This window comes from Labrus mixtus, chromosome 8 (genome assembly GCF_963584025.1).
Source record: "Labrus mixtus chromosome 8, fLabMix1.1, whole genome shotgun sequence".
Lineage (NCBI taxonomy): Eukaryota > Metazoa > Chordata > Actinopteri > Labriformes > Labridae > Labrus > Labrus mixtus.
This window is the reverse complement of record NC_083619.1, coordinates 10,943,273-10,963,806: the sequence shown is the minus strand read 5'-3', so window position 1 is coordinate 10,963,806 and position 20,534 is coordinate 10,943,273. Positions and strand designations below refer to the sequence as shown.

The window sequence follows — 20,534 nt, the reverse complement described above, 5'->3', positions numbered from 1 at the left end:
TTGAATGTAGTAAAACATTGAATTATTTAACGGCTGTTCACATCTGAATTCCTGGCAGTAAGGCCTATAGGGTTGTAGCTTATTTAGGCCAGCCAGAAACACCTAAATACCAAAAACACACTAACCCACTCACGACCCCTCCTTCTTTTGAAGTCTGAATTTTGTAGGAGGCCTTTAAGAAGGTTTACTATTGTCAAGTTGTTTTTCTGCTGAGCTGAATGTCAAATATACAGGTATATATAACTACTGCAGAGAGGTTAAATAAAGTTCTCCATCCAGTCACAAAGCGAGGGCAAAGCCAGCACTTTTTTTATACATAAACTTTTAATCAATGTTGGGAAACAGAATGCAGTCAGGAGCGTATGAAATTATCTTTTAGAACGTGTTAGTGTGGGAACTGGAGTCATCACAGAGAGAAAATAACTTCCTTGTCAAACATGTCAGTTTTTGGAACATACGGTATTCACAAATTGGCGTGGAGCAGTCAAAGTTAGAAATGAAAGAAATTAGAAACTGGGAAATCTTGTGATAGCTTGCATGGAAAGGACTCATCATACCATTTTTCAGAACCTCAAAAACAGTCAGTTGATGAAGCTGATCATGGGGATGCAAAATTGATTTACAAATACATGTTTCAATGGCCCCTGATGACAAAACACTACTTGTAAATGACTCAAAACGGAATCATGGGGATTTGTCTATTAATCAAAATATACTCTGTGAATGACAGGCACTTCTAAGCGACTCTGCAGGTACAGTGCTCTCCTGTAGGCCTATGAACAAATGTGTAACAAATTGACCATTTAACATGTAAATATAATTCACAAATTGTCGTATTTTTGGCAATAGTATGAAGTTCTTTTATCTGCAGGTTTATAAAAGAATGCTGGAAATAACTTAAATAAGATCTGATGTATGGTATTGACTACAGGTAATTTTTCCAAAGCCTCCGCTTGCTTTTGAGGGTCATGTTGGTGATGGGCACAAATGAAAACCCACATTTCAATGGTACATTTTTGCAACCTAAAATATCTTTGGTGAGAATGTAAGCAATTGCACTTGAACAAAATAAAGTTTAACAAAAAACATCACCTCCGTACAAAAATATCTTCCCCTGATTAGAAGGTCTTTATCTACGTTGTCAGATAGCACGGATTAACATAACTTGCCCTGCTTTTTACTGTACACAGCAAACAGTGATTATTAGTAAGCTATCATTCAGTATAGCAGTTCCCCCTTAAGCAATGAGGACAGATAGTGAAATAAGCATGGCAGTGTACATTACAAGAGTTACTCTTTAGTATCTTTTTATGATATTGAATAAAGAAATAGCAGGCAGCTGCTATACATGGGGTGATGTGGGGGTTGAAAAAGGGCAAGACAAGCTAAAATACACAGGTTAAGGTGGAAAATGATGGCGTAATAGCATCAGAGGGGTATAGGCATCATTGTCTCTCTGGTCCAAGATATAAGGCACATTGATAGGGAACATAGTGTTGTCTCCAACTTTAATATCCCCTCATTAAAAAAAATCCCTGAAAATATGTCAGGTTATTTTATTATGTGCATGAGCTTCATCCCCCACTGAGTTCAGGACACATGTGCCCTTCGGTCTACAGTCTATCCATTCAACTATCCACCTACCCATCCACCCATCCTTCTGTCATGTCTAAAGGCTCACTACCACTGCTCCCAGCTGAAGTCGTCCCCACCTCCAAACACAACAAAAAAGCCAAAGATTGTGAGGAAGATGACAGCGTTTCCTGTCATCACCAGACCGCAGGCACCCCACTGGATCTGTGAGAGAGAAATATTGACACTGAATTATTTTGTCCAAAACAAATGCATCGTGCTCATTTCGTTTTGCTATAGTGCTGGAAAATAGCGTCAACTGATATGGCTCGGACCACACAGACATTTCAAATCAACTTTCAGAACATTTGACAGAAGTGGAGAGGACTCACTGCGGTGTTTCGGGCCAACACAATCGGAAGCCCAAAAGATGATACCACAATGCCAGTTGTTATGAAGTAGGCCAGCTCTCTGCAGGCATTGCTGGAGGCGTCAGTGTCATCGCTGAGGCGTCTGGATATGAAGGTCGGGATGGGGCTCAATATGTAGAAAATCAGTACAAACAGCGGCCAGTATACCCTACGGAATAAGGTTAGGAACAGTTATGACAAATGGTTGCATGAGTTTGAAGCATGTCAGATAAAAGAAAACAGATGAAAGTTCTACAGGGAATATAATGCAAAACACACCACTTAAAGGTGCACTATGGAGTTGTGAAAGAGAACTAAACGGATTATGTGGTATATGTTCATAACTCTTTACACAAACTGTCCTCAGAGGACAATTTGGTCCCTGGAAAACAGTTTCAAGTTGTGTTGGTGGGCCAGCAGGAGTGAAACCGTAACTCTCCTGGTAGCTTTTTAGCTCCAAACAGTGTTCAGGGGACCCATGTTTCCCTTTGAATAAAGTTTGTGTATTTAGTTCAGAAAATATTGCACAGAATTGTTTCACAATTTCACCACCAAATCTACATAGTGCATCTTTAAAAATATATGAATAATAATAAAACATCTTCAAGGTTTACTTCATGGATTTGTCCGATGAAGTGGAGATTACCCATCGGGATAATTACTAATTTGTCTGTAAACAGTATTGTATAACTACTTTAGTGACTCTGGATTCAATCTGAAGGGTCTGGAGGAATAACTCATCCATATGAGTCGTCTGAAACAGGGCCGAGATTCACATAATTTATCATAAAGCCTGCACTACAAAAGGGAAATGTTGGGTTATAAATGAGATCGCATTTAAACAGCATTCAGCATTTGTGATTTTTCATTTACATAAGCAACTCAATATGTCTGTAATGCACTGATTATAACCCATAGCAAAGTAAAATGTAGGATATGATCTTATTTATGTCTTGTCTTTGTCTCCTAGACAAAAATGATTTTCCCATTTGTCTCAAAGACTAAGCTGAGACATAAAAGGGTTCATCTCATCATCTCTTGCATTTCTTACAAGAAAAACAAAACCACAGCAAGCTCTCCAACTTAAAAACAAGTTTCAGTCTACAGTCCAAGTTCTTTAAATTGTCATGAGCATCCTGAGTGTTTCTTTTAAATTGTCACACTAGTTGTCTCATTCAAAGATCTGAGCTTCAAGTAGAATGTGTGAGATCTCAAATTAGTCTCCATATGATCTTAACACTAGAAAACACCCAGACCTACCATATGTCTTAAATACATCTTGTAATATAAATCGTATCACCACTTTGCCACAGTTAGACTAAGAGGATTCATTTACAGGACTAAACGGATAAATGCTTTATTTTCATGGAGTCTGTGCACGGGTTAAGATCACCAATGAGGATCATATCTTTCTTATATCAGTCTCCTGACAAAACATTAATGCTTTTCTCATTTCTTTCTCGCTTGTCTTTTAGATGTCTTGTCTCCATTAGGAACATAAAAATATCAGACACACAAAAAAGTGAAGTCAATACATAGAGAAATGTACTAAATGTTACCCTTTGAAGCCTCATTATATTAGTTTAAAGTCAGTTTAATAATACTTACCCGTACTGTTCCAGCGCACAGCCCAACAGAAGAAATGTCAGTCCAATAGCACCACTGAAGGACAAACCAACCAGTGCTGAGGGAGATAAACTTTATGTTACATCTACGGACAAACTTCAGTCCAAACGATAAGAGACAACAGGAAATATGTGACTATTAGTAGACTAGACTTCTTACGATAAAGCCTGCTAGGACAGTGTTTGTAGGCTAGGTCCAAATTACGAATTAAACAACAAAAAGGCTAAAACAGCATTAAAAAACAATGAAACTATATTGCCTACACAAAATATTAAAAACACATAAGCAGGCTTGTACTTGTAGCTTTCAAAATGATCACAAACACAAAATGAAACACAAAGCTAACGACGTTTGGAAACATTTACGTAAAGTATTATCGTCTATGTTACTAAACAAACATTTAGCTGTCAGCATACAGACCCAAGTATTTAATGAAATACCTTTAATGCCGGCCATTGCGATAGGGGTGCAACAGTTTTCTACTTTACTAGTTTCTACTAGTAGTTCTTTGTTTATTGTTTATGTGCTCAGACTCTCTTCTTGGTAGACGAACTTCCTGCTTCCTCCATCAAGTTGTCCTTCTTTATTATCACGTGACCGTCTTAAAGCTGCAGTCACTCCGCCGGCCCGAGGTTATACTGAGCATGCAAACCATAGACTGACTGTGTGGTGCAAACCATACAGGAACACCACCAAGGGCTGCGGGCACTTCATCATCACCCCCATGATCAACCTGGTCATCATTATCATCGTCACTAGCAACTCATTGACAGATTTATTGAATATTATTGTCGTTTGCAGTGCACCCTTCTGTTGTTTTCATCCCTCGTGACACTGAGCACGAGGCCCTGCAGTGCAGCCACTGTGGATTTATCAGTGATGTAATGTAAGAGGATATTATAGCCTTGAACATTGTTTTGAACTACTTACGTATTTACTGGATATTTTAATTACGATAGGATAATACTTTATTGATTCCCAGAGGGGAAATTCGGGCGTTACAGCAGCACAGACAAGAAAGCTAAAAAATACACATTAAACAGAATAGATAAGTTAAATAAAAATACAAATAAAAACAGGGGGTATATACAGTAAAAAATTAATGATGAAGTTAACTGGGGGGAATTGAGAATTGAGACAGTATTTGCAGAGAATGACAAGATAAAGTGACAAGTGATGATTAAAGTGACTTGGTATGATAAATAGCAGCAAGTAATGTAAACAGTAGAGAAGAGAGGCAGTGTTGTACCACAGTAATGCAGAGTGCAGTTATATAATATAAAGTATTAAAGTATATAAATTATTATAATATTAATGTGTTTTAATTGTTTGCAAAATTATAAATCCCAAAGTTTTACTCATGTCCTACTCATGCCTCTGAGAGCTTGAACACCTAGTCACTTGGTTGACTTTTTTCATGCAAAATACAAGATCATATGCTATTAATTACCTACCAAAGAGGATAGGCTTCAGTTCGACCAGTTTTTATATGAACCACTCCGTGTTTGTCATCTGTCAGACTAATTGCACATACTGTAGTAATGTTAGGCTATGATATGGTTTGGTCATATGACATAATATCACAGCTTTAACATTTTTCTGCATAATAAGTGCTTTAACTTTGGATACTCTAAGTGCATTTTTCTGAATTGTAATGAGTAATTTTACATGCTGTGATGATATGAGGACCAGAATTGACTTCCTCCAACAGTATGTGTCTCACGTAACCAGTATACAGTGTTTGCAGTATTATAAACTCCATTATAAATTCAATCATTTAGTTAAAAAAAAAAGGTTCAATGTGTTTGCAATACAGATTCAAGAGAAAGTTTCTCTTAAGAAAATGGTAAAAATGTGCGAGTAATTTACTAAATAAGCCCCCATTTTAACAAAGGACACTTTGAAATGTCACAGCACAGAGAGTACAGGTGCACCAGGGTCCTCCCAATGTGCACATTGGCTCACTGTCTCACAGCTGATATAACAGAGCCATGCTTCATGTGGCTACTTTTCCCTTTTTTTGATAAGTCAAATTGCAGAGCTAGCAGCAGTAAAAAGACTGATGATGAACTAAACTCGTTGGGTCTCTCTCTTGTTGGGCTTCAGGTTCAGTTGTATATGAAGATGAAACCATCAGACAGACACAGTACTTCAAAGGGCATGAGTGATCACAGCGCTGGACCAGATGCAGGCTCACGGATGGTGCGGCTGTCTGGATGGAAATAATCAAACCACCGGAGCTGGAAAAAAAATCCCTTTTTGAAATTGTTGCTAGATAATGCCTTGAATGTATCCTGCAGTAAAGACCAGTTATAGTATAAGTAAAATCTAACACGAGTTAAAGGGTTATTTTGTTAATCCAAACTAAAAAATGTTGCACTACTCACCACTGCACAACTGTCTTTTTTAGCCTTGTATATATTAGTTTCTGCTTATTATTATTATGTTTACATTAAATGTTATATTTTTTGTACATTGAGGGCACAGGTCACCAAATTCAAATTCCTTATGTGTGTAAGCCATAGACGTGTAAGCATACAAGGCCAATAAAGCTGACTCTGATTCCAAAGTTTCTGATATTATTTTATTGCTTCTAATATTGAAAGATGTTGGTGTCTACTCTTGATTGAGCTGCGAGTTGCCTGATCCTGACGCCCCAACTCTGAAGTGAACTTTCAGGTAGTCATTTGCTGATGAGTTTTCATTTCCCTTAATGAGCCAGTGCCCCTGAGCCAAATAATCATTTGTGGCTTCATGCAGGCAGGAAACACCCATTTCCTTTCTTTGAAAATCGCACTGGTTGCACCAGAACATGTAATTCTAGTATTTTTCTTTTCTTTTGTCCTTCAACAGGTCTTAAGTACAGCTTTCTCAAAAACCACAAAGCTTACTTCCTGAGGTTTCACAGCTACATTATGTAAAACAATGTGAAGAAATAACAGTAAGATAAAATGTCTTAGGGGAAATGACACCACAGTTTCAGATCAGCAGGCTGTGTTTGATAGGGCGACACTATCTCATGACTAGTTTTTTTTATTCATTTGTACAAAAGACTGAAAATGTAGAGATACATTAACATTACCTGGAAGAGTATTCTGTTTGCTGCTCTAAAAAAAACACACACCACAAATGAACCAAAAGTAAAAAGCAGTTTAATGTTATACAGAAGGATCACTGAATATAGTTAAGCCTTAAATGCAAACTGGTGCATGTTTTCCAGCTAAACACGGAATTTAAGCTCCTTTTTCACCAAAAAAGACTAATCTGAAAGTACAAACAAAAAGGGCATTACATAAGCAAAAACAAGTAACAACAGGGAGGAATCATGTGATGACTGACGGCCCGCTGCGACCTGTCCTGTGATGGAGCTGTGAAATCTTCAGAGCGATGGTCGCCAGTGGTGCCAGCATCACCTAGCCACAACAAAGAGCACACGGTAAAGACTCAAGCACCTGGCTACCATATGCCACTGATTCATACCGTCATGAATATTTTAGTATAACTGCCATTGTTTTGAGATATTTACTTCCAGAATCTTTTAATCACCATAAATATCATAAATATTTATGAACGATTAATTAAGTGTTATTTTAAAATCATTAGAGCCTGATATGTCAGGTTTTGTCTTACCTGTTTCCCACATCCAGATTATCAACAACTCATATGAGGAGAAATATAAAAACTTCTTTCAGTTTTAGATTTATTTTGGGGCTTTATTGTAGAGACAGAACAGTGGATAGAGTTAGAAATCAGGGAGAGAGAGAGTGGGGAATGACATGCGGGAAAGGAGCCACAGGTCAGATTTGAAAGCAGTGCCTGCTTGGATGACTACAGTATGACTAACCCTAACCCTAGTACATAGGGCGTGCACACTGAACACTCGGCTAACGGCACCCCATCTTTCATTTTTGAAAGTATTGAAACGTTTGTGGAGTCTAAGTTTTTCAAATTTGTTCTGATGTATCCAGATCACATATAAACTATTTCATTGATTGAAGATATGAAGCTTTGAGAGCTTATTTCTGAGTTCTTTCAGTGTTAAAATATTAGAAATAAGGAGAGCCATGTCAGTATAAGGCGTTGTCTTCACAAGTGTAGCACCTGATTTAAGCTGAAAACGTCCAATCAAGGAGGACCACTATTATTAAAAGCATCAGATTGAACTTTTATCACAGTTCAGATATGATCCTACCTGACAGTCTGAAACAAGGTTTTATCAAATCAACCTTTTTTCTTGAGGTAATAATGTTACTGTTATCATGAGAAGAAAAGCTATGCTATCCTTAAGATAAGAAACTATTAACTTGTGGTGTTGAGATCAGAGCTTTAAAAAAGCAACTGCAATCACAGTTCTAAATTCTGTAACACTCCTGAGATGTTCAGAATGTGATAGTTTACCTGTGTCACTTCAAAGATGTGCTCCTTCTCATAGCTGTCTATGTAGACTCTAACCGTCGCCCCTTCACTCCCCGTCCCGCTGAGTCTGTAGATGATCCGAGAGCCATCAGAGAATATTATCCGCAGACCCTGCAGAGGAAGAAAGCCCAGAACAGAACATAACCAGTACCTCCAGTGCTAAAGGGGTCCACATACCTGACCACTGGATACATGAATATGGCTCAGTGTGTGTGACATGTACCTGGTTCCTGGTGATGGTGCTGTCCACAGGATCTGTGTACTCGAAGTTGTCTGCTTTCTCCACCTGGTAGATTTTGTCTTCCACAGCAAATCTTTGTCGTGCAAAGGATTTATCTGCGATCAAAATCTCCAAATCCTCCATCATCTCACAGGCTGCGTCTATATCTACATTTTCATAGTCGTATCTAGACGAAAACAATATAAATTACTGTCACAATAAGAGCTTTATTGTTGTAGCTAAGTTTGTTGGTATTATAGATTGAAAACAGTTCCCAAATGGACAGTCAGTAAATTTACAGGAGCTTTTCCATTAAGCAGCTGCAACACCCACAAGATGTGCAGTTCTTTGCATATCTTCTGTTTGAGGATTTTTGTAAATTCTGTCATCCAGCACATAATTATATGTGTACATTGTCTTAAAATTACAGGTTTTCCATTTTGTTATAATTATTCGAATGGACAGACAATATAATCTTTGTGGTAATGACAAACCTAGACAGATGAACAATTTAGTAAATCTTCAGAAGAGCTCTGGATGATCATTATTAGAGTCACTGACATCATCATTTTGGGTCTTTATATTCTGCACAGTGCAAAGAATATGTAATGTTACTCAATTTCCACTAGATGTCAGCCATGTCCTGCAGCTCCTTAAAACATCACTGTGTCTCCTGAATACAAGTTCCATTTATATCAACTAACCAAAGTAAGCTTTTTGTGCACCAAACATATGCAGACATACGTGTATGAAATGAATAAACAAAACAGGACAAAAAAACAGTTTGAAAAGGTTGCATGATGTCCAGTCTAGTGGACACGTGTGTGTTGTTTTTTTTTAATTTGTGTCACTTTGTATGTTCTCACATGTAAAAAATGAACTTGTAAAAAAAGAAAATCTTGCTAGGTTCTGAAATAATTCATTCATTCAGAGTTAATTACTACAGGAGAATAACTATAGAAAAAACAAACCAACAATACATGTATGTTCTTATCTCACCTAGTAAAGTAGTTTCTTCCATATTTCATCCAGTGGTCCTTAAGAATATCCTCCACACCCTGCCTTCTGTAGGCCAGGATGGACAGCCATGCCAGCACGGCCCAAAGCCCATCTTTCTCCCGGATGTGATCTCCACCTGAGAGTAAAGGTAAAAGACAGACCTCAGAAGAACATCACAATCAAATTACAGGGTCACGTGATGATTGCTGACTAGAAGCGCTGTTTTCACAGAGCTCACGAAAAGCAAAGTGCCCCTTTGAAGAACAAATTATGTTGAAACCATAGACTGTAAGGTGGAAGCAGTCAGAAAGATTCAGCCCCAGAGTACAACAACTGTCACAACTGCTAGCCAAACAAGCTCTGTATATATACGAAGGTGATGAAACTCTGCCAACAAGCTCTAACTTGTAAAGTGACTCAACACTTAAACAACATAATCGAAGGGAAGCTCTCTAAGATCTCTGAGACTTTGGCAATAATTTCCAAAATGTGTCAAAGTTGGTCATTACCAGTGTTTGGCAAGCTACTTATAAAAATGTAGCAAGCTAAGCTAAGCTAATAGTTACTTCACTTAAACTTAGCTACCCACTTTGACCTGTTTATAATGTTATTGTCATTTTATTAGCTGTTCTATCTGTAGGTATTGTGACATCTGCTCTTGAAATGTGCTGTAAAGATAAACTTTGCTTACATATTTACTTAGGCTACTTGGCCAACTACTGAAAATCAACCTAAATTCCCTTGACAGAGGTCATTGAAAAAAAGTTTTAATTGAACTAAAAATACATTTGGTTTAAAATACACTTCACCTTTTTTTTCATACACTTATTTGTGTCTCTAGTCTGTCTACAAACCTCCCTAATTATGAGAAAAGTTAATCCTTTCCGTCGTTTACCTGCTCCACTTTTCAGAAAATGTGTGTTCAAACATGCTGTTTGGAGAGTTCCCCTTTGTGACATCACAAAGGGCAGTAACCCCTCCCCCAGGTGGGTGATACTCCCACAGCTAGGTGTTTGTTCTACCCTTTGATTCTGTCTCTTACTGTAAACAATTGGGCAAGGAGTGAGAAAGCCCAAGCCACCCTTGCCCTTGTCTGTAGTTAGCTGCTGACAAGGTACTAGCTGGTGTTTGCAGACTAACCTAATGATGGTTGACTGGATAAGGGTTGGTTATGTTAGCTTGTTTCGGAAATCGTCATTCAGAGGCAGATATGTCAGCCACAAGTATATATATATGTATATAAGATATGTCCGGCGTCTTCTACTCATCCTCAACAGTTGGATTTCGGATTGTGAAAGAGCGCTCCGTTGAGCTTCAACTTTGTTGTAGGGAGAACATTCTGACGATACTGCACTACTTTTTCAATAAAACAGCCTAGCTATTGTTAAGCTTCAAGCTGATTCAGGAAACAACAAAGCTACTGGGAAAATACAGTTAAACTTCTAATATTGCTTTTTTGTAGTGATGGATACTACAAATTATAATAACAAATTATAAACTTGGATATAGATTTTAAAGCCTCTCCTTTAACATCTGTGAAATTGAAGAAATAAGCAGCGGCTCAATAATCCATGAATCAGCTTTTTGCAGAAAAAGCAGAATCTGCAGTATTTTTTGCCGAACATAGACTATTTGAACTAGAGACTCCTTGCCAGTCTAGCCAGGGGGGCAGGGTAAGACTTTTACTAGGAACTTTACTCTTTGAGTGTCAACACACTACGCTGCTGAGAGAAATACTTTAGTGATGGGATGAGCTGCTTGCAGACGCCATTAGGACCCCCCATGGTCTGTCTGGTGTCACATTGGGAGACACTGAATATAGAATCTCGCTCTTTACTGATGATTATATATCGTAATCCAGAGTTCCATAACTTCCATTGTTCTCTCAACATCAACACAATTAACAGTGTGTCATTTATGCTACATAAAATTGAATTTATACTTTTTTTTTTTATGTCTGCTGATCTCTTATTCCCGGATAAGTTAAGCCTTAAATTGACCACCTGAACAGAAAATTGACACGAGTATCACCGTCCCCAAAATCAAAGGCAGGTCTGGCTTGTCATGATTAATTTTGTAGCCTGAAGTCTGGCTGAACTGACTGATAATTGATACTGGGAAAGTAAGGGAAAGGGACTTTGAGGGTTGAACTAAATGCTGAGGCTTGTCCAGATACTTTAGCTTCAGCTAGAAAAATATTTACATGTAGACTCAAGAAGAGCCAATAAAGGATATTACATAGACTGCAGTAAACACTTCAAATTCTAAACCAAATGAATCCCCAGATCCCCCACATTGTGTGAAGTGTAAAAAATAATTAGGAACTTACTATCACTGCATAAGGCCATGTTCGTTAATATCCAGGTATTGGATTGCTATAAGGCATTTTTCTTTCCTCCTAAAACAGTAAAACTAGATCGAGCTTTCTTTATCAACAGGACAGCTTGTTTTAACGAGTAAACGTCTGCTCCTATAGCCAGGTGATGTATTCTGCTCCAGTAGATTCAGGAGATGCCTCCCTCAGTCAAACCTTGGTACTGAGAAACATTTAAGGTGTTTCCTGTGGAGCACCTCAGGGCTCTATTGAAGTGTATCTGCAACTTCTTTTATATGATATTATATTATGGCAACCCTCTTAGATTATCTACCCAGTGATCTTGTTGGCTTATTGCAGAAGGAGTGCCCACACTTTGTCTTCACATCTTTACATTTGAAAATATAATGAATGTAAATAAGATTGATGAAATAAGATTGTGATATGATCCATATTTAGGTACACTCTTCTGTTTTGTCCCTTTGTAATTTGGCATTTGTATCTTGAGTGTGCTGTCTTGTTCTGTTTGCTTTATGTAAAACTAATAAAATATGTATTTTTGAATATTAACTGCAGACTTCTTTTACATCCACACCTTTTCAAATTAAATGAAGTATTGAGTTGCTGAGGAGATTCTGTACCTGTACCAAAGCTTTCCTCTCCACACAGAGACAGTCTGCCTGCATCCATCAGGTTCCCAAAGAACTTCCACCCAGTGGGAGTTTCATATAACTCTATTTTTGTTGCTTTTGCTACTCTGCAGGAAATAAAAGGAAAGAGTGTTCCAAGAAAGCATGGTGAACTTCTTTAGAAACAGTAAACTGAAACTTGTAAAATTGCTGGCTCATTGTTCTGTAAGTGATTATAAAAGCCAGGCTGTGCATTCTTTTTTTTTTTTTTACCTGTCTAAGGCTGCACTTGTGGGCATGCTGCGGGCGAAGCCTCTCACCCCTGTGTGCTGGAAGTACGGGATGCAGAAGATGTTGTCAGCAATCACAGCCACAGAGTCAGGTGGGGTGACAAAGAAGCCGTGCTTACCCAGGATCATGTTACGGTCCTAGAGAGCAGACAGACAGAGGTCAGAGATCAAGGCCTTCGGGTCTGTCACCCCTTATTCTTCAAAGTGTGAAATGTTTGTCAAGTAGGGATGACTAAGAAAACTATTTTATCTGATTTCTTTGTAGAAAAGCTCAAATAAAATAAAAAAAGAGAGACAATCATACGCACCCCATCACCATCAAAAGCTGCCCCAAAGTCATACTGCCCGTCCCTCATGCTGTCCATTAGTTCTGCAGCATAGGTGAGGTTAGGGTCTGGGTATTGACCCCCAAAGTCCTCCAATGGGACACAGTTTATTGCAGAGTTAGCTGGACAGCCAAGCTCCTCACAGATTATTCTCCTCACATACGGTCCCATCACTGTGGAGCAAACAGAGGAGACAGAGAAAATATTACTTTCAAGACAACGATGAGCGGCTCAACTCAAACAGGGAGTATCACAATGTAACACTGCTGACCCTCTATGACGCTTATCGTTTAATATCTCTTCAGTTGCACAACATGAACTAATTAAACCAACATGGCCCTCAACTTGGTACATTTAACCCAAAGGGGAATGTAAAAAGTATCACAGGAAGTCTATCTGTTTTGAAAGGATTTTCTTTATTGTTGCCTTTATAATACCTTCTTCTTAAAATTTTAAAAAGTCTCAGCCTTTTTTCCCAATGTTTATGTAATTAAAACTTAACTGTAAGTCCAGTGATGTACAACTGTATAGCCGTGCCAGGACCTTTATAAAGTTCTGATGGACCTGATGTCAGGATGCATGAAAGAAAGGCGGCTAATTTGACCCCGAGAATAACTTGTTCAGTTTCAAAAGCTGATCGGAACCAGGCTGAGAAGGCAATTGTTTTCCAGGAGGCTAGTGCTAACATTACCGATCCAGCATGCATGTTTTGATATTATCAAATGACATCTGCAGAGGGTCCATTCACTTGGCCTTTCAGGGGCCCAGACATTTCGGTGTGGCAGGCCAGGATGCAGGAACACCTACTGTATGGTTACCTGGTTTCAGACAAACACCAATTTTGTATATTTTTTTGTGAGTAGTCTTAACAGTCTTTAACAGTTTTCTGACAAATGTTGACTCCATACAAAATGATCTCTTAATTTGGCAAACACCGCTTGTGTCAATTGTGGCTTACTTCAAACAGGATCAAAACGTCATTCATCTTCGGCTAGATGATTTCTCTGAGGTCCCACGGTGGTCAACCAGAAGACTTCACCTTTCTTTTTTATTCATATAGTTGGTTGGCTTAGCATGCAGATGGCACACATAGAAACTGAGCTAATAAAGCTTTGAATAAAGGTTACCAAATTCATCACCAGACCAAACAATTTTTTTGGGGACATTTTCACATTTCCAGGCACCTGAGCGTTCATTAGTATTCTGAATGTAATGCTACCTTAATCTTTTACTTAACTGAAGCACATGTCAGAGGGCAATGTTGTGCTCTTGATGCTGCTTTATATGTCACTAAACATGTAATATCTGTTATAAAGACCTAACCTTAGTTATAATTAGCTACAACATTAGCATTGATCTTAGACACATAAAATCAGTAATGAATGTAGTTTAATAGTGTAATGTAGATTATTGGTTAGTATTCTCTCACCTCCATGCATGGCATCCAGTCTTATCTTGATGTGGTTTTGACCAGACAGAAGCTCCTTCAGAGCAGAAAAGTCAAATATGTTCCTCAACAAGTTGGCGTACGATTCCACCGAGTCCACAATTTCAACTGGACAGAACAACAAATGACACCAACAATATAGTATTACCACTCATTGAACACACATAATGAAAATGAAGTATACAGCTAAGCTGGCTGAACATTTAATAATTGAAGAATGTCAAAGATATGTCTTTTTTCATTTTGCAAAGTAAGTCTGATTTTCAAGCATTATAATAACTTCCACAGGGAGTGTTTAAAATGCTATTGCATCCCTCCATATTTCATTTCAGTAATAGTTTACAGGCTAAAGCAGGATTTCACCTGTGAAGGGTTTGAACTTGTTCTCAAGATCAAACATCTGTTTGCCCAGCGTTGTCAGATCCACTTTCAGTCCAGGGCAAATCGCAAACTCCTCAATCGTCCTGCTGATCTGAAAGATCTTGTTTGTGACTCCATCATTAGCCGGGCCTGCATACAGAAGACAATCACATACATGCACATTTAGTAAGACGATAATTATCAGGAATGTTTGGGACATTTATATGTGGAAAAAAGCAGATTTCTTATATGTACTTGAGCTTTGATCCAGATCGTCTGCTTGCACAAAGTTCTGTTTTTGTGCCACGTATTTGAATGATGCCTGCACACTTGTTAAATGTCTTTTGAACTTATCTCGTAACACTATTTCTCACTTGTCTTCTGCCCCTGCATGCTTCCTCCTCTCCAGTTACCTCCATTTGCTGTATTAAACTTGATGCCAAAGTCTCCATCAGGTCCTCCGGGGTTGTGGCTGGCAGTGAGGACGATGCCTCCGATGGCTTTGTATTTCCTGATCACACAGGAGATGGCAGGTGTGGACATTATCCCATGGTGTCCAATGATGAGACGACCAACCTGAGGGAATGTCAAACAGGTGTGTGTGAGTTGGCTGGCACAATTCTGTGTCAAAATGTATCTTAGTTGGGAGGAGAGGAAAGTTAATATCATGTTTGCTGGGTCATGCTGATTCCTACAAAGTCCAGGGACTATGTGTTTGGGGCCAAACTAGCTCAGTCTGTAGGGACTTGGGTTGGAAATCGGAGGGGTGCCGGTTCAAGTCCCGGCACGGACCAAGTCCAGAAATTGGTCTGGTAGCTGGAGAGTTGCCAGTCCACTTCCTGAGCACTGCCGAGGTGCCCCTGAGCAAGGCGCAGAACCCCAAAACTGCTTTGGAGCACTGTGGGCAGCCCCTCACTCTGACATCTCTCCATTAGTGCATGTCCACAGGATCCTGTTTGTGCATGTGTGTATATTTCTGCCTATGTTTGTGTAGCATGTTCATTAAACAGAGTGTAAAACTGAATTTCCCTTCGCGGGATTGATAAAGGATAAATTATTCTTAATTATTGTTCAACGAGTGAATGACAGAAATAATACATCAACAGCAGGTTTTTTTTAAAGTCAGTGTATTTTAAACGTTTCTACGTTTACACGCCATCCAGAAAAACATCATAGATTTCAAGCTTGTGTAATTTAACCCAACAAACACAGACAGCTCATTAAATGTGCTGGCAAATGGATGGAAAGCCAAACAGGTTGAATTTATTTAAAGACAGCAGAGTATCAAGTAGCTGCATTGGCCTGCTGTTTTTATAGCAGAATTCCTTCTCCAATTTCCTAACGTAACATTGTTCTGGTATTGTATTACATTAATCTGTCGCTTCTGACTGTTTGCATCCCTTATACCATATTTCAGGTTCCATCTATCTATTATCTTTATCGTTTATTTCCCGTTCTGGGTCGTGGGGGGCTGGAGCAGGTCCCAGCTGTCATTGGGAGAGAGGCAGGGTACACCCTGGAGTGATCACCTGTCAATCACAGGGCTGAAGTATATAGACAGACAACCAGCCACACTCACATTCACACCTACGAGCAAAGTCACCAATTAACCTAACAAGCATGTCTTTGGACCGTGGGAGGAAACTGGAGTACCTGGAGGAAACCCATGCATGCACAAGGAGAACATGTACACTCCACACAGAAAGGCTACTGTCCAACAGGGATTTGAACCAGAAACCTTCTCGTTCGTGCTAACCACTGTCCAGCCCAATTTAAACATATTATTCAAGTTGGTCACAGAATCGACAAACTGTTGTCAATTGCTAATTGCAATTGCAACTGAAAATATTAAGGGGAGACAAGAGAGTTTTGAATAGTTATTAACTGCAAAAAGAGTAAAAATAAAATTGAAATGTTTATTTTTCCAGTAAAGATTTATACACTTTTAAAGTAGGGTTCAGTGTTTTTTTTTTATTGATCAAAATCTTTAGTTGATTAAAAAATGTCTTTTAACATTATGCAACATTTGCATGATTATTAGAAGCAGTGGTTTTGCTGGTGTTACAAGGTTGTGTCTTAGCATGCTAAATGTGTTTATAAACTAAAAGGAAATCTGAAGTTTACAGAAATCTAATAGTACTCTTTTTTTTTAGTTGTAATAAAATTGTCCTTGATGATGTCGTTAAAAAAAAGTGACTTTTAAGAATTCACCTTGAGGGGAACATGAGTGTTTGTATCAGATTTCAGGGCAATGCATCAAATAGTTGTTAAGAGATTTACTTCAAAACAATAAAAGCTAACTCGTGACAGTCAAGGCAAAGTGAATGGATCTTTAGGACTCAACCTCAGGTAACCATGATTGACGAAACAAATCCATTCACTAGTTGCTGAGTTTTTCAGTCTGGATTGAAGGGATGGACCAACAGATTTATTCAAATTCCCATCTCCATACTGTAGCTAGCAAGGCTAGAATAAAATACAAACAAACACATGTTGATATTAAGTATACCTTAAAAAATTTCCCCCAAGGTAGAAATCATTGTCATAAGTATGAACATTTGTTTGTTTGGAATTACATTTATGGTGAAACACAACAACCAGGCCTTCAACTGTTACACAAGGTCTTCATCTGCAAATAAAGTTTTCTTAGTTTTCTCAGTTATTCAGATGTGAAAACACACTGCCATATTCATGATGTTATTACAGTCTTGGATTTAACAGATATACAGGATGATGAAGCTTTCTGCTTTCCCCAAAAGTATCTGAAGTATGATACATTTTCCAAATAAAAATATTTTGGATTCTAGTTTTAGTTCAATGTGTCCAGACATATGTAACTCACACATGAAGTAATGTTGTATAAACCCTCTTTATACAAACATATGATGATGCTGCACCTGAACTCCAATGACACTGAAGTCTGATACAACCAATGACCATAATGTGATTAGAACAGGAGGTGGCAGCTAGTGACCCTAACATACACACCCACCCTCGAACACAAACACACACTTACCAGCATGTGCCCACAAACAAACAAACGCACACTCATGGTGACACACTTACCCCATTGGCAGCTGCCATCTGCCCGATGACCTCAATAGCTGTTTGGTTGAAGAAGCGTCCATCACCCCCCACCACCACAGTTGACCCCTGGCGGTCTCGCAGGTCGATGGAGGAGAAGATACTCTGGATGAAGTTGTGCAAGTAGTTCCTCCTGGACTGGAAGACGAACACCTTCTTCCTTAGACCATTGGTGCCAGGTCTCTGGTCTGGGTAGGGGGCTGTAGGGATGGTCAGGACCTGCAGGGGACTGTTGTCCATTGTTTCAAAATAAGAATCCAAACTAAACTACTACTACTAAGGTAGTCAGGGAAGGAGTTTTGTTTGGAGGGAAATCCCCCGTCAGTTGACATGGGGAAGGGTGTACAGGGGAATTATGGGAAGGCAAAATCTTGACTCCGCCTATTATTTCACTGGAAGCACAGGGTTACAGGGGTACTCATGAGGCCCAAAATAACCTTTCAAACTCATGTGTGCAGAGACAGGGTGGGGAGGGGGGTAACTGAAGACAGCCCTTCACACATGTGCAAAGAGATCACTGTCAAGGCTGCAGGCCCAGTCACAAAGCACTGTGTGTATGTGTGTGTGTGTGTGTGTGTGTGGTGTGTGTATGTGTGTGTGTGTGTGTGTATGTGTGTGTGTATGTGTGTGTGTGTGTATGTGTGTGTGCGTGCGTGTGTGTGTGCGTGTGTGTGTGTGTGCGTGCGTGTGTGTGTGCGTGTGTGTGTGTGTGTATGTGTGTGTGCGTGTGTGTGTGTGTGTGTGTGTGTGTGTGTGTGTGTGTGTGTGTCTCTGCTGAAAGAAGTACTGATGTGTTGTGATCTGTCCAGGGGTGTCACAATGCGTTCCGGGCCCATATAAGGATATCACTGTTGTCCCCACAGCCAAATCCGAAGCAATAAGAAATGTGTTGACTAGTGACACGACTCAAATTTTGAGTAAAAAAGTGCTGTACCGCGACATGACTTTGTCAAAAGTTGTTGATCTGCGAATTGACTCAAATTTTGATGACAGACGAACAGCGAATCACAATGTGTTACATCATCAAACAAACGTAAAGCTAGTTATATTGTGTAATGTCACTGGCAGACGCTGGACCCCTAGCTGATCTGACTACCCGAGCACATCTGGTACCTACGCTGGGAACATGCTTCATATTTTGACTTGCAGCCTGCTTTTTTTTTTTTTTAGCATTTTTTTAGCAAATGTCAGAGATGTTATGCCAGAAGATTAAACCTACACAGGGACAGGCCCTGCCAAGATTAAAAACCCTGAACCAGTTTGCTGTGAAGCTAAAGTGCTAACCACAAGACTAATGTGCAACCTTGAAGCATTCTTCTGATTAAGTGTATTTTCCATTACCTCCAAGTTATTTCTGTTTAAAGTGGACAAAATACCCAAAGAATGTGGAGAAAAGAAAACTGTATTGAAATTTAAAAGAAAGAATAAAGAGGGGGCCAGTTGCGGTCCATCTGTAAAGAGCCGCAGCAGTGAATATAGACGGATGACATCTCTCATCGCAGACACACACATTTTTGAGGCGATCTTATTTACCCTTTTCTTAAAGAGGATTTTGTGAGAGGAGCAATTTGAGACTCAGAAGTAGCAAATTCCAAATGCAGATGTGGTTTTAAGGAAGTGTCTGTTTACATACAGAAGATACTTTGTTGAATCTAATATACATGGAGCACATTGTCTACCTGTCAAGGTAGACAGAACAACACTGACCTCTAGAGTTCATTTAGTAAGTAAGAGCTTTACTAAAAGTAGATACTAAAAAAGCTTACGTTTGTTTATTCTGGTGGGTTTTTTTAGGGAGAGAGAGCGAGGGAGAGTGTGTGCGTGCATGTGTGTATGTGTCTGTTTTCAAGTTGTGTTCTCTTCGGGCCTGTGACAGAGGTAATGACATTTTCTGCATCTGACAGATGGTTATTTCTCTTTGTTACTTTTTAACTTGTTGTCTTTGTGCAAATGTCATTTAGATAATCACTGAAAGCATTAAGAGAGGGAGATATCTGATATTTTTTTGATCTTCATTTACTGCTGCTCCTCTTCTGTCAGTCATTCCCCTTTGTTCAGTCTGGACATCCTCTCTGTTTGATCTCGATGTCTGTGAAGACATGAACTCTTCAACCATATAGCACATAATATATATAATATATGCAATAGCAGGACAAGCACTGCTCTCTGTCACAAAGCCACAGTGTCATAATGATTTGACCAATAAAGTAACAAGTGCAAAAAGAAAGGGGGAAGGGCCCAATCGCGAGTGGGTGTGTGCTCGAGCAGCTGCATCATGCTGGCATAGATCAGTATCTCTGGACCTGATATTTTCATTTAACCAAATATATCTGTTCATCGGGCCAGTCTGTGCACAAACAGGAAATTACTTTCTCTATAGAGGACAGAAATGCAGATGCTACACCCATGTTTTTGTCCATGTGTGCACGTTTCTATTTATAAGTAAATGTTTAGATAAGTGGTTGCATGATATTTATTGCAATATACCCCCATCTGGTCTGAAGGAAAGTGTGGGGCGGTTGTGGCTCTGTAGTAGATTTGGTCATTTCATAACCGGGAGGTAGATCCCCAGCTCCTGCGGTCACATGTAGAAGTTTACTTGGCAAGACACTGAACCCCAGACTGCTGCTGCACCTGCTGCATGTGAAGATAGACACTTTACATAGCAGCCTCTGTCATCAGTGTGTGAATGTGGGATGTGAATGGGTGACTGTGACGTGCAGTATTAAAAGTGCTGTGAGTCGCAGGGAGACTAGAGAAATGCTTTAAGCTCAAGTCCTCAGACCATGTTCCAGTTAAATAATGAACTTTGTAGACAAAACTGAAAACAATTTGGGCACT

The 20,534-nt window shown here is 39.2% G+C and overlaps 2 protein-coding genes across 2 annotated transcripts; both read right to left on the bottom strand.

Annotated features, from left to right (window-relative positions):
• Window positions 1–305: 305 nt before the first annotated feature.
• LOC132978900 (leptin receptor gene-related protein) lies at window positions 306–4,207 on the bottom strand. Its single transcript, XM_061044251.1, has 4 exons — window positions 4,049–4,207; window positions 3,591–3,666; window positions 1,965–2,151; window positions 306–1,797 (listed from the first exon to the last, which is right to left on the bottom strand). The coding sequence occupies exons 1-4, from the start codon at window positions 4,062–4,064 to the stop codon at window positions 1,681–1,683; spliced, it is 396 nt and encodes a 131-aa protein (XP_060900234.1). The 5' UTR covers window positions 4,065–4,207; the 3' UTR covers window positions 306–1,680.
• A 2,535-nt stretch (window positions 4,208–6,742) lies between these two features.
• LOC132978899 (phosphoglucomutase-1-like) lies at window positions 6,743–18,053 on the bottom strand. Its single transcript, XM_061044250.1, has 11 exons — window positions 17,676–18,053; window positions 15,023–15,185; window positions 14,613–14,759; window positions 14,232–14,357; window positions 12,785–12,975; window positions 12,460–12,614; window positions 12,199–12,314; window positions 9,244–9,379; window positions 8,248–8,431; window positions 8,007–8,135; window positions 6,743–7,021 (listed from the first exon to the last, which is right to left on the bottom strand). The coding sequence occupies exons 1-11, from the start codon at window positions 17,931–17,933 to the stop codon at window positions 6,932–6,934; spliced, it is 1,695 nt and encodes a 564-aa protein (XP_060900233.1). The 5' UTR covers window positions 17,934–18,053; the 3' UTR covers window positions 6,743–6,931.
• Window positions 18,054–20,534: the final 2,481 nt, after the last annotated feature.